The following is a 14,900-nucleotide window of genomic DNA, read 5'->3' as shown; positions in this document are numbered from 1 at the left end:
CTTCTACGAGTAATGTGTGTCATAGGAGTTGATACCTTGGCAAGTCAATGTATGTGCTGAGCACCTGAGCAGAGTGGCAAATTCCTGCAGCTCGAAAGGACCTAGAGGTCCTCACATCCATTCACTTATTTTACAAATGAGGAACGTGAGGCCCAGAGCAGGCAAAAGGTTTGCATCATGAAGTGGTCTGTTGCTCTTTCTAGTAGATCTGTAGGGCAGGAGGAGAAAGGAGGAGAAACAGGAATCATAACGAATTTAAGAGAAAGTGTTTCCCTTCTTGCCTAAGCATACAATTTACATGGAGGTATGAAATACACTCAGGCAAGAAAGACTTACACAGAAAGGCAGAAGAATATACGTGTGCCGAGTGAAGGAGGGATCTGAAGAGGCTGGGCTTAGTCAGGGAGGGCAGCTTTCTTGCCTGAATGTAAAGCTCTGGGTTTTGTTCTGTGAAATGGCTCAGAGATGTTTACAAGAGAAGACTGCTTGAGTTACCAGTCTTTTTATTTGGAAGCTCTTTGACGTCATTGGCCTTTTTTCCTCTGAAGGAAACAGGTCGCCCCATTGGCTCATCTTTCCATCACTGTCAGCTGTAACTTAGGACGGTGTCATTTACAGTCTCTCCTATGCCTTGACACAATCAGAGAAGGCGTGTATGTGAACAGGCTGGTACTTGGTGGCATCAGTAACAGTTTTTCACATGAGAAAGTCTCACCATGTTTTGTCCTCAGTTCTTTGTGGGGACCAGCTCTTGTTGGCCTCCTAGCTAACATTTCCGCATGCTAAGCTGGAGTCTTCCCTACTCGGGAGCTAGTTCCCTTTGGGCAAACCTGGTTTGTTACTTTCTAAAAGTTCTGAAAGCTGATTGAAAATATTGAATTCCATTGTCAGATCGTGTGTTCCAGCTTGGACTTTGGAAAACATGGTCACATCCCTAAAATGTTTGTATCTTGGGAATGAGGTCTCCATCTCTCCTGCTCCTTCATTGAAGTGATAGGAACTAATAGTACTGGGAAAGTTGGGATCCCTTTGAGATAGTCAGATTTGGCTCTGTGGTATTTAGTTTCTTAAAAATCTCTTTAGGGCTGGTGAAATCCAGTGACATCATCAGTAAATATGAAGGACTAGGTTTCCAGCCAAAATGATTATATTCTCCCTGTAAATCATTGCATAATTATAGGCGGAAATCTAAATTAAGTTACCTTTGGAAGCCTTTTTTCATGTTCCTTGAATCCTTGATTTTAAGTTTTAGACAGAAAAAGAATGTGCCCAATTTCAGAACCAAAATGAGAATTGCTGTGTTTTGGGGTTTGTTTGTTTTGGTGTTTGGGGAAATTGTATTCTTCGTTGGTTGTGACTAACTTAGAAGCAGAAATTTGTCCAAGTCTTTCTGCCTACAAGAACTCATTTGGAATTCTACTGCTCTCTCACCTCAAATCAAATCAGTTTTCCCCAGGAGAAAAAAGAGTTATCTGAACTATATTTGCACAACCAACACTGATACAGTATTCTGGGATATTTATTGTTTGTGGATCTGTTTGAGGTTCTACATTATACCTTTTTAATCAAAAGACACTGATAGACTTTCTCTAAATGTTTTTTAAAAGAAGGCATTTGGCATAATTTGAAATTTTCTCTTACGTAGTATTTTGTTTTGTTCTTTTCCAGGCATTGGCCTCAATATGGAACATTTATAGCAAATAAATAAAATGTGGCCACTTACAGCAAGCCCTATTTCTTTCAGGACTTCTTTTGTTGGCTTAAAAGCCACCCCTAACAAGAAAAACTTAGAATAAAATCTTCAAAAGTAGGCTTATTTCCATGAGAGATGACTCACTTTGTAGGAAGTGGCCTGTCTTACATATTCTTATTTGTCTTTGACATTTAAGAGCAAGGAGCTTTAAAGTGAGTAAGTACTGATGGGTGGCTAAAAGTAAATGCCTTGGATTCACACAGAAAGAAAGCATTTTGTCTCATTAGTGAGAGAAAAAGTGTGTGCTTAGCCTTTCCAAATGTCAGGCAGAAGATAAACATCAGCGTGCCTGGACCAGTGACCCTGATACTCATGTAACCACTTTCAGAGGAAAAACTGAGTGTCCCTTTCCGTGCTCTTAGAGACGGATAGATATGGAGACGTCTGTTAATTGGCAGGGAAAAAAAGATAGGCAAAATCTAACTTTATTGATTCTGAACTCCCTATTAGGAAGAAAAGGAAAACGAGCTAGTGGTTAGAGGCTCTGATGCATGGGGTATGTCTGGAGGAATCTGTAGAGAAATTACATTTCAAAAGAAATGAAAACAAGTTGCTGCAGAGAGCATCTGATTTCTAGTTAGATGAGATTAAGAGGCTTGAATGTGCCTGCTGTATTTCTGTGCTAAACAGTGAAGATGTGAAATAGGCAAGGTGTTCTCTTGAGCCCTCTGTGGTAATATGTTTAAAACAAAAATCTGTTTGCTTCTTGCTTTCTCTTATGCATGTGTTTGTGCTTCCCTCAACAAGATTGAATTAGTCTTTGTAGTCTGTTCCAGGAAAGATGTCTGTTAGGGATTTGAACGTCATTTTGGTGATGGAGGAAAAGTCTGATGTGTCTCTGTAGGACTGACGGAACTTGATGACAGTATTTGTAATGGGAAGCGTGGAGCCCGGAGTTTTCTCCTACTCTTTAATGTAGAGCAGAAGCAGGATCTGCAAGTGAGACGCAGCGGGGCCTCTCGGCGGAGGGTTCTACTGCTCCAGAGCACAGCTGCGTCTGTGCACCTGAGCAGGAGAAATCACCCTGCTTTGCACTGGCTCCTCCAAATACCTCCTCCAAATACCTGCTGGCAGGTACACGTGCCCTCTAGGATCCCGCTTCTAGGGCTTCCATGTTTGGAGAATACCAGACATCACGTGCTTGGTGCTCTGGGGACTGTGAACAAACAACCAGAAGTAACAAGCCCCTTACTCATTCTCGCCCTTTTCTCCAGACCCCCGGCAAGCCGGTAGGGGTCGGGGGGCCTGGATGGCTTCTCTCCACAGAGTGATAGCTGTGTGCATGGGCTGGTTCACCATCTGCTTCTGTCTTCCGGGTTGTTTCCAGGCCAACCGGGACGCCGTGCTGAGCAGGATACCTGAGCACAGGAGCGACCGCCTCATCAGTCTGCAGAGCGCGTCTGTGGTCTATGATTTACTGACCATTGCTCTTGGAAGAAGAGGCCAGTATGAGATGCTGTCGGAGGTACAGCCTTGAGTCTGGATGACTTCCAGAGGGCGGGTGGTGCTGGCGGTTTAAGCCCTGGGAAAAGCTATGGGACCTGGTCCTGGCCCCCCTCTGTCACTGGCAGTCACGTGACCTCCAGCCCATCTTTTAACTTTGGTTTCCTCCTGTAAAATGGAAGTGGGGCTAAATGATTAGATGGTACAGTTCTTTGGCGGTCACTTCCTGCCAGTGGTCCAAAAACCCTACTGGCCTGTGATTTTGTATGTGAGGCAAGGCAGTCATTTCTCAAACAATTTTCTCTTTTAGGGTAATTTCCACGACAAAAAATCTCCCCTCTGTGCAATGAATTTCCTTATAAAAACAGGTTTTATTTAAAGTGTCAGTTGTAACTCCTGGTAACATGGCAACTTCAGGCACAGAGTATTGTTTCATGAACTGGCACAGGCTCCCATGTAAACAGTGCCTTCATCCAGGGTCTTCTGCTTGTTTCGGAAGAGACCCTAGTTGATTGTAGATATTGTGTGAGGTGCTGTCATGTAACAGTCCCTCAGCTTCTGAGAAACATTCAGTGTGGAAGCTTGACTGTTTTCGTTTCAGAAGAAGCTGGTTAACCTTGGGCTGCGGTTATACATTGAGTTGCCGCCCAGAAACCCAAGGTAGGGGCTAAATAAGTAACAAGATCATTTTATCTTTTCTTTAGTGGAGTAAAAAGAAAGAAAACAACTCATTTTGTGAAAATGAACTTTTCCCTGTTATTTATCTTTCTTTTTCTAAATTTATACACATTGCAACAGCCTCTGGGCACGCGGAGAGGGCATGAAATACAGTAACAGATTGGCTGAAATCAGATAAGCACCCGACTCACCCTGTAGCCTGCCGGTGCCTCATCACATTAGGCAGGAGCCCGGGGAGGAGATGAGCCTGCGTGGCTTGGATCTTTTTTTAGTCTTTCGTTTGGTGACTATACAGGGCAATGGTTACTCAGTCTTCAAAAAAAGCCCCTCACAATCCAGCTAGATAAAGCAGGGTGTCCAAATGTCCTGTCACACACAGTCCACCCCCTGGGACTCTGCCCAGGCTTGGGATCGGCCCAGATCCGTCACTGCCCTGGGTGCTGTGATTTCCTAGGACACTCTCCCCCTGGCTAGCTTAGTTCCTGTCTTCCATGTCCACTGCAGAGCCTGTCTGTGGGGACAGTGCCACCCAGCCTGTGGTTGAAGATGAACTTTTTCCTCCAGACAAACCACTAAACCTCTCTCTGGGTCCAAGGCGGAGTGTGGTTTGCATGTCAGCTTTCATCCCATCGTGTAGCAACATAGCCTTTTCCCAGCTTGAAATTGGCCTATGTCTGAAACAGGTGTGAGGAGCTTGAGGTGGCTGACCTGGTCCCAGGCTGCATGACCCCTGCCCACGGACTTCTCGTCATGCCATGAATGACTCTGGGGGACGGCTGTCACCTTAGCAGCATTCCTCTGCAAGCCGGCAGCTCCCTGGCATGTGCTTCCTCCTGGCACGGAATGCTGGGACCTTGTTTTCACCCAGATGACTTTTCTCTTGATGTCGCATTTAGCTTCCATCTTGTGGTGATGACCTGACGCCCAAGTCGCTGGGTAGCCTGCTTGGTTGTTGGAGGCCTTTGCAATTTATAATTTCACTGCATTAGTCACAATCAGGACAATGGCGATAGTGCCAGAGGTTGTTGCCTCCAAGGTGCTAGAGTTCACTCAAGGGTAGGAGAAAAGGAAATTGATCATTGTATATCCCTTGGAGCCTTTTGAATTTTGTACCCTATCTGTGCTTTATCTATTAAAAATATAGATCACTTGATAAAATGCAGGACATTCATGTCGTGAACATATATATCTGCAGTCCCCTGTTCTGTGCCAGGGGCTGTGTGATGAAGGCCAGGACATAGCCTTGAGCTGGCACGGTGCCCACTTGTGAGAGGCTCCCAGCCGAGAGCGAGGCAGCCACGCAGCAGGCGGGAGCCCACTGGTGTGGCTGGGGATGGGGAGGGTTCCCCTCAGGGTCTGCATCCAGTAATAATGATTTGAATACTTGGCTTAAGCCTTTCCTGCTGTTTCTACTTAGTTTTGCAGCAGTTGGAGCTTCTCCCAGCAAACATTTGATGGCCATGTTGTCCCAGATCTTCTAAGTGTCATAGGTGAAAACAGGACGTGTCATAGGTGAAAGGTGAAAGTGCACGGTACCTCGAGGCAGTGGTTCCGTCTTCTGGTAGCTCGGTTACTGAGGACAGGGGCTTGATTTGCCCCTGGCCTAGCGTGGACCCTCTCCCGCTTAGTGTCAGGCCATTATTTTACTTAGATGTCTAGCTTCCCTCATTTATTGAGGCTATCTCTCTCTCTCTCTTTTTTTTTCCCCTTTATTTCTCATCTGCTCAGCTTCCATTTTTCTTAGGACTTTAGGTTAAAAGGCTAACTGGATTTTTTTTTAATTGAGGTAAATTAATATAAGAAACTTAACCATTTTAAACTGTACTGTTAGTGGCATTTAGTACATTCATACTGTATACAACCATCACCTCTGTCTAATTCCAAAATATTTTCATCACCCTAAAAGGAAACCCCGGCCCCATGAAGCAATTGTTCCCCATTCCTCCATCCTCCCAGTTCCTACTATTCTGGTTCTGTGGATTTACCCGGTATAGGTATTTCATTCAAATGGAATCATCTAGTATATGACCTTTGTGTCTGGCTTCTTTCATTTAGCATAGCAAGGTCATCCACATTATGACATGTGTCAGTAATTCATTCCTTTTTATGGTTGAATAACCTTCCATTGTAAGGATATATCGCAATTTGTTTATCCATTTTTCAGTTGATGGGCATTTGCCTATGACGACTAGTGCTACGGTGGGGAAAGTGGATTTTAAACTTCCTGTGTTACTCCTATGGGCCCCATGAGCGTTAGTGATTATTATTGTTCTCGTTTCTCATGGTGGGATGGTACATTTCCCTGTCTTCATCTCCTGTCTCATCACCAGAGAGATCTTTCTAAAACACAGAAAGAGGCATGCCACCCTTCTGTTCAGAAACATAGCTTGTCCCCTTTCCCCTTCTTTTTCCCTCTTTTTATTTTGTTTTACTTTTTCTCTCTTCATGAAATTGACTTCATTGTTCGTCTTTCTGCCATATGCAACAGCCCAGCATACTCCTTGAAAAATCAAACAATACATACAAATGTGGAAGAGAAAATAAAAGTCACTTGGAATCCCACTGTCCTGAGATAGTTGACTACCCATCTATGTTTTAGAGACCATCTTTTTATGTATCTCTTTATGAATAAATGCATGTAAACTTCTGTAAGTTTCAAGGAATGCGATATGGTGACTGTTCCCAGTCACTGCTCTCCCCTCCATTGGCACCCACCCCTGTCTCCTCAACCCCACACCCAGGTCAGCAACCTCATGTGTGGGCATGCCCTCCAGAGTAGAGAGCTTGAGTTTGAGTTCCAGTTTTGTGATCCTGGAAATTATTAACCTCTTCTGCCCCGGTTTTCCTTCTGTAAAATAGGGATAATAATCATACTCAGATCATTGTGAGGGTTATTCACTAATCCTGGAAAGTACTCAGAACAGAGCCGAGCATAGGGCTCATTAAATGGCAGCTGTGGGCTTCTGCACTGTTCCTACCTCCATATGCACAGGAGTTGCAGGACAGGGGAAGCAACAAAGTATAATAAAATAAATAAATAAATAAATAAATAAATAAATAAATAAATAAATAAATAAATAAATAAATAAAAGGTCTTTGGCTTCTAGAAACTTCCAGTCCAGTTAGGGAGATAAAATAGACACCCTGAAAAGATAATTCCAGTTGACCATTGAACAACCCGGGTTTGAGCTGTGTGGGTCCACTTACACACAGATTTTTTTTTCAATAAACACCTGTCGTCTTTTCCATCCCGGGCCAGGAGTCTGCGATGCAGAGGGCCGACTGTATGCATTGATCTACACCATTTTATACAGGGCACTTGAGCATCTGTGGAGTTTGGTATCCACAGGGGGTCCTGGAACCAATCCTCTGCTGAAACCAAGGGACAACTAAGTTTTGGGGGAGTCAAAAGTTATATTCATAATTCTGACTGCGCAGGGGTCAGCACCCCTAACCCCCATGTTGTTCAAGGGTCAACCGTAATTAGAGAAGACTGGGTAGTGCAAGTCTAAGAGCAGAGGGAGACCCTTCATTATCAACATCATAGAGGTATGAGTGCGTTAGGCGGAGGGTCTGGGAAGTGGAAGCTTGTTCTCAGGGGAGAGGACGCTGGACAGAAGCCTGATTGTCAACCCCCTCCCCCCCATGTCTTGGTAGAGACTGCTTGTGGCCCTTGCCGATGGCGATCTGGCCACCTCACCCCCTGGTGGGTCTGGGAGCAGGTCCTCTGCCTCAGTGATGCTGCACAGATCTCCCTGCAGACCGGCTGGAACCGTTTATGAACAGAAGGTTACAACCACCAGGCTATTGTGAGACAAAAGGTCTCGCCTCCTTCTCACCCTATCCTCAGACTTGCCTTCCTTCTCTTGTCCCCAGCCTGCATCAACACGTCCGCATCAGGACACGGCGTGTTTTTCTTCTGGCTCATCTCCTTGGCTGAGCTGAGCCCTAGGCATTCCTGCACCGACAGGGGAAAGGGTCGTGGGCCCCAGCTGCAGTTCCTACCATGTCTGTTTGTCTTTCTCCTCCTTGCACTGACACCTTTGGGTGGGTCGTGCAGCAGTGGGCCGACCCAGGCTTGTAAGAACTGTGTTTACCGGGAAGCAGAGCCACTTTCACACCAAAACTGCCCTCTCTGTCTTTTTCTTCAGTTGTGTTTATTCAAGATGGAAGTCTCCTCGCCCATCTCAAGATTGGCTGCCTTGTATGTGTCCACATAATGCCTTTCTTTTTTTTCAGGGCACTATTCAGCCAGTTACTGGGCAAAGGCAATATAAACCAAAGGTTTATCACATCCTCATTCTGACAGGTTTAAATATAAGCACAATGTTTACCATATCTCCAGTGCTATGAGTTTTCTTGTTTTTTAAAGACTAATTGTGAGCTCTGCTGAAAAGTTTGTGTGGGAAGGAACACTTCTTTTTTTTCCCCCTTCAATTTAAACAGCAGCACTTGTTGGCATGACGACCCGCGCTATTAAAAGTAAAGCAACAAGCACTGCTTCCTCTGTTTTTAGAATGAACCCAAGCTGCTAAGGAGGTTTGTTTCTTGAATTTGGTTATTAATGGCTCCATTTTGACAGAATGTTACGGGGTCCTTTTTGAAGGGAGTATGTGTCCCCTCTATGTAGACATGGCAGCTTTAAAGACAGAAATGGTATTTTTATCTTTCCTGTTGAACTCCTCCAATTCATTTGTTTATGGGAAATCTCAACAACATTATAGTTCTGTGAGTAGTACTGTCTGGCTAGTGGTTGTACCAAACGGACATTTTCACATCCCTAACCAAACACTTATTAATCAGGGAGCACTGGGGAAAACACTTGAACATCTAACCAACTCTGTTTAACAGGCCTATCATTTGTTAGTTTACATTAGGGTTTGGTACTTCATGCAACCCCCCTTGTACTGTAGAAATTCAGCCTTGACGGAGGGGCCAGGGTCCCTGGAAGGCATCTGTGTGGCCTGACACTAAAGGAGCTGCAGACTTCCGAGAAATCAAGGCAGAGTGTTTGGTTCAATGTAGGTGCTCAGTAAAAACCTGCTGAATAAACCAATGCTTCCAAGCCAATGTACACTTTCATCCTGTATCAGACTTCATTCCTTTTTTGGCCGAATAATATTCCATCATATGTATATGCCACAGTTTGTTGGTTCATCTACTGACGGACCTGTGGATTGTTTCTATCTTTTGCTATTGTGAATAATGTTGCAATGAACATTGGCATACATATATCTGACTTCCTGTTTTCAGTTCTTTTGGGTATGTATCCAAGAGTGGAATTGCTGGATCATACGATAATTCTGTATTTAACATTTTGAAGAACCATCAAACTCTTTTTTCACAGTGGCTGCACCATTTTACATTCCCAGCAATAAGGCCCAAGGGTTGCAATATCTCCATATCCTCACCAACGCTGGTTATTTTTTGTTTATGTTTTTGTTATAATAGCCATCCTAGTTAAATCTGAAGTGGTATCTCATAGTAGGTTTGATTTGCATTTCCCTAATGACTAATGATGTTGAACATCTTTTCGTGTGCTCATTGGCCATTTGTGTATCTTATTTGGAGAAATGTGTATTCAAGACCTTTGCCCATTTTTAAATTGGGTTGTTTTTGTTGTTGAGTTATAGGAGGTCCTTATTTATTGTGAATAATAAACCCTTAACAGATACATGATTTTCAAATATTTTCTCCCATTCTGTAGTTTGTTTTTTCATTTTCTTGAGAATGTCCTTGATGAACAAGGACATTAAAATCTTGATGAACAAGATTTTAATTCTCATGAAGTGTAGTATATCAGTGTTTTCTTCTGTTGCTTATGCTTTTGGTGTCATATCTAAGAATCTATTGCCAAATCCCAGGCTATAAATTTAGGTTCTTGATCCATTTTGAGTAACTTTTTGTGTATGGTGTCAGGTAGGACATTCTTTTTATGTGGAAATCCAGTTGTCCTAACACCAGTTGTTGAGAGACTATTCTTTCTTTCCCCATTGAATGGACTTGGCATGCTTGTCAAAAATCAATTGGCCATAGATGTGTGGGTTTATTTCTGTGATCTCAGTTCTATGTCAGTGTTCTATATGTTTATCCTTATGCCGATACCACACTGTTTTGATTACTGTAGCTTCATTATAAGCTTTGAAATCGAGATGTGTGAGTCCTCCAACTTTGCTCTTTTTCAAGATCGTTTTGCCTCTTCTGGACCCCTTGCAATTCCACATGAAATTGAGGAGTGCTTTTACGGTTCTGCAGAAAAGACTGTTGGAGTTTTGATAGAGGCTGCATTGAATCTGTAGACCACTTTGGCTAGTATTGCCATCTTAGCAGTATCTCATGTTTTGATATCAGAGCTGAATTTGAATTTCAGTTCTGCTACTCTACATCTGGCCAAGTATGAACTTTGGCAGATTCCTTTATCTCTCTAAACCTGTCCCCTTATGTGGAAACTACAGATAATAATAGGAACCTCCAGAGATTATCGTGATGAGTAAAGAGAAGGTGTATGCAGTGTGCTTGGACTGTTCTTACGGGTGGTGTTGATAATCTGCTTTCAAATGTAAAATCCCCTCTGTAATAACCCTGGCAGATGACCCTTGATTCTTAGCAGGGTCTTTCATTGCATAGAGAAAAAAGTCAGCCCTGGAGTTAGACATATCTGAGATCAAATCCTGACTCTCTCCTTTCCTAACTGTGTAACTTTGGGAAAGATATTTAAACACTCTGGACTTCCACCTCAGAGACTGTTGTGAAGCTCAGTGAGGGGTGTAAAATAGCCATTACAGCTCTTGGTATATATGTAATACATACAATTCCGTTCTCTTTGCTTACTCCAAAGGATTGATCCGAAGTCTGTCTCCTTGTAACTTTCACCTATTCTATCTCTTTGGAACAATGGGGCAAGTCAGTCATGCCTCAAAAGGAAATGCCACAAAAGGAAAGTGACCCATTCCTTTCGTGTGGGGGTTAAGAAACTTTTCTCCAAAGGGCCAGATGCTAAATATTTTAGGCTTTGAGAACCAAGAGGGAAAACCAAAGGTATCATGTTGGTATAACAAGAGAGGAAACACAGTTCCACAAAATTTTTATTGATTAATTAAAATATGATAGTGAGTACAACTTTTTGTAATACGGGTACATTGATGAGAAGAATGGGATTGTTTTTTGGGGGGGTAACATTTCATTTAATTTGGACTCAAAGTTACTATTTCCTCTCATGAAATTGCTGGCAAGTGTTCAACTACAAATGACTGTTAGCTTTGGGGCTCTTTGAAAACAGGCAGCAGGTCGGAGCTTATCCCTCAAGCCTCAGTTTGCTTGATAAGCCATCATCTCCAGAATCTTTGCATTTCACGGCACTCCCTACGAGTTTTCTTGTTTGTCTGTGCCCCTCCCCCTCTTAAAGGGTAGTTGAAAGAATGGATCCTAACACTCAATCCATATTTACTCCTTCGTTGAAGCATTCATTGAGCACCTATTTTGTACATGACACACCCCTGGGCGGCTATACTCTCGATTCCTTCCCTCCCTCAGTCCTTTAATGGGTGAAGCAGCAGCTGTGGTTGAAGGGTTAAAACCTGGTGCTCCAAGCCAGCGGAGGTAGGCTGAAAACAGACAGAGAGCAAACGGTGAGAGGCAGTTGAAGAGGAAGGAGGCAGAGGAATGAAATGTCTATTTCTTGAATTGAGAGATTCATTTTGCAGGAATAACAAAGAACAGCTAGCTACCTCAGCAAAACAGCCGATGGAGTATGTAGTATTAGGGCAGGACCCTGGAGACCCTCCACTTGCTCTGCAGACTTGACCAAAGTTGCTTCCTAGAGTTGAGCAGAAAGCACGCCGGGGGATGGCATCCAGCGTTCCATTCTGTAATAAAGCCTGTGACCTTTGAAAAACAACCCACTCTCCACTCCTTCCACCATGGCCAGAGGCAAGGATGTCCCTTAATTTAAGCATTTGCCAAAGCAATAAAGCTTTGAGATTCCTCTGCTTGGAGCAGCATTGCTGCTTTAAAGCAAAAAGAACTGGGAAGGGCCACAGATGTGGGTTTTGCTCTTATTTTATTTTCAATTTCAAGGGAGAAAACCTGAGCAAAACTTGATGGACATTGTGTTTTCTCAAAACCTGGGTTGGGGGTGCTTTTATTTGTAGCTGAGAGCCCCTTAAGCATGCCTTTTTAGAAGCTTTTCCTAGACCCAGCCTCTTGTAGAAAAGATCTCTCAAATTCCACTTTAATTTGTACTTTTATTTTTAGTTAATGTAGAAATAAGACCATGAGCTGAGTGAGCATCCTGAGACCTGGGTTCTAATTTCAGGTCTGCCACAGTGTGACCCTCGACAGGTCCTGTCTCTTCTCTGGGTCTTCGTTTTCTCATCTGAAAAGTAAGAGTGGGACTAAATAATTTTGAAGGTCTCAACATGCTCTCTGATTATGTCGTTCAGTGGGCCTAAGATAATGGTCCCAATTTCATTGCTGAAAGTAAAGACACGAAATGTTATCCATATACCACATTAAATTTTTAAAAAAGGAGAAGAACATTGTTACACAACTGCCAGGAATTACATTTATTCACTGACTCATTAAGTGCATATGACGTAGAAAAGGAAACATTCCTAATTGATGGAAGGACCTGTGTTATGAGAACTCTTAGGATACGGCCAATCTGTCCACAAAGGTGACTAATGTAGGCAATTCACTATGGTATTTGTTCTGTTTTAACAGTGATGAATTTTAGACTTCAGCTCCAGGCTAAATTTGAGCCTAAATCTGATTATTTTATTCCTGCCCCCTCCTCCGTGGGTTTTTAGATGCCAACTCTCACTCTTGAGTTCCAAGAATAGACTCTGGCTTCTCCTTGCCGTGGTATTACACAGCTGTCACTGCCATGCGCCCAGTTCATGTAATTGGGCTTTGCGTCCCAGGAAGGTACTTGCTAAACTCCGTTCCTGTGCCAGGGGCGCTTCTCATTCCTGGAGCCCCTTCAGAAATGGCTGATTTATGAAAAGACAAAATAAGAGACTGGAAAGTATAAGGTTTTGCTACCGAAGGAAACAATTTTTGCAAGTGACATTTTGACTACCACTCAAATGATTAGGATGCCATTTAGACTCTAATTATTGTTCTACCAGATATTCATGGTATTGAATGAATGTTATCCGGGATTGGGAGACGTGGCAGCGGTATGATGATTACAGCAAATGGGCCTGTGTTTCCTGGCAGAAATAATACTACTGCCAAACAAATCTTCTTTTCTGGTAAGGGAGGTGATTTGGAGATGTCACCTGCTGTTTTGTGTGGGTGACTCAGGGATCTACAGACCTGGATTGGACCCCATCTCCCTCTTCCCAGGCCCTCACTGCCATCTTTCCACTGAACACCAGAAGTGAAAAGGGGCTGCGATCTAGCTCTCATCTCTCCCTTTCCACACAGAGGCTTGTCTCCACTGTTTCTTTGCCACCCACTGGCACCCCCACTTCCATCCCCAGGGCTCCTCTTTCTTCCCTTCATTCCCCCTTCAGGTTACCCCAAACCCCACAGGATCTGATACTTCTTTGTTTCATAAAAACAACATCAACGGTGATATGTTTATACATCGTTCTGGGCCAGACACTCCTGTAAGCGTTTCACATGCACCCCTTCATGGGGTCCACAAGCACCCCGTGGCTGGCGAGTGAGGAGTTTGGCCCCGGAGCCAGTGCCGGCGCATGCGACTGCTGTCCTCAGCCCCGTGCCCAGCCCTGCCTTCCCTTTGCCAGCCAGCAGCTGGGCAGGGCCTGTGGGATGGAAGCAGCCTCTCAGATGCCCCGACCAGGCACAGAATGCCTGTGCTTCTTTAAAGTCCATTCCATCAGTACTTCTTTTAGACTGGAACCATTATTATTAGTATGTGAATGCTCTTATTTTTAGTGATTTGTTTTTTTATTTTATAGCATGTATTCTGTTCCCAATCTCCCCTCTTCAGTAAAACTGGAATTGTTTTTGCTGTCATATACAGATATGAGTAAGGTGCTTATAAGAGGTAGTGAAACAACTGGGGAGAGCAGACACCCCACCGAAGAGGCAGAGATTGTGGATTGCAAATACCCCCAGTGACAGCCCAAGTTCCTTTATTTTCTTAGGGGCATTCCTTGGGAGAAGGCCTCCTTTTGTGATTGAGGTATATTGACCTGAGCTACTTAGGGAGTTATGTAACCTGGGTGTTTATAGGAACATAGGGGATGGCGTGCGATATAGCAAACAGTGTGCCTGGCATTGAGGTTTCAGGAGCATCTGGAGCTGTCTGGGTACTTTTTCAAAGCCAGCACCATCACTGTGTATAAGACACGAAGAAGCCACAGGAAGACAGAGCCATTGGCCATGATGCCAAAGCTTGGACACCTTGGAATTAGGGTGAAGGGCTAATTTGTAATTGTTGACTTGTATTTCCTAACTCTTTGTATGACATTCCGATGGCTTATTATGGGATATGGGTTGTTATAGTTACAACCAAGAGGCCCGAGCTGGGAGGGGTCTGTGAAAGGTTCGGCAGTGTAGAGGAACTGTGTGACTCGGGTAAACTGAGCACCTTTCAGGTGGGCTGGGGACGTGGCTTCACCGGTCGAGTGGGTATCCTGGAATCTGTGAAGTTCCTTGAAAATTCTGCAAGATGGCAAGGCCTCAGTCCTTAGTAGCCTCGGGGATCCCAAAGAGGCCATGGGAGCAAGGGTCCCATTAGCAATAAAAAATCTTGGGGAATCACAGAAATAGTGCAGGAAACCTGTGGCATATTCTGAAGGGCCTTTCATTTAGCTATATTTTGCTTACGCAGCATGAACGGGCCTGGTAAATTAAGTGTGAGTGGCATGTCTGTAATTTAAGTCTCAGAGGCAGTCCAGAGTTATGGTTAAGAGCTCCGACTCTGGCACCAGACTGCCTGGATTCAGATTCTGGCTCTTCTAGCATTTGGTGGAGACCTTACATAGTCACGTGGCAGCCGTCTGTGCTCCAGTTCCCTTCTCTGTAAGTGGAGGACCATAATAGTACCTAC

At 43.9% G+C, this 14,900-nt stretch overlaps 1 protein-coding gene across 7 annotated transcripts in view; it reads left to right on the top strand.

The window, feature by feature from the left end:
- The window catches only part of TTC7B (tetratricopeptide repeat domain 7B), a 241,476-nt gene that overhangs the window by 113,287 nt on the left and 113,289 nt on the right, over positions 1–14,900 (top strand). For all 7 annotated transcript variants that reach the window (XM_081048774.1, XM_081048770.1, XM_081048769.1 and 4 more), the window contains one exon: positions 3,081–3,218. In XM_081048774.1, the coding sequence (XP_080904900.1) occupies positions 3,081–3,218 (138 nt within the window). The remainder of the gene's footprint in view (positions 1–3,080; positions 3,219–14,900) is intronic.

The sequence above is a fragment of the Rhinolophus hipposideros genome (assembly GCF_964194185.1).
Source record: "Rhinolophus hipposideros genome assembly, chromosome: 5".
Taxonomy (NCBI): Eukaryota; Metazoa; Chordata; class Mammalia; order Chiroptera; family Rhinolophidae; genus Rhinolophus; species Rhinolophus hipposideros.
This window is presented reverse-complemented; position numbering and strand designations above follow the sequence as displayed.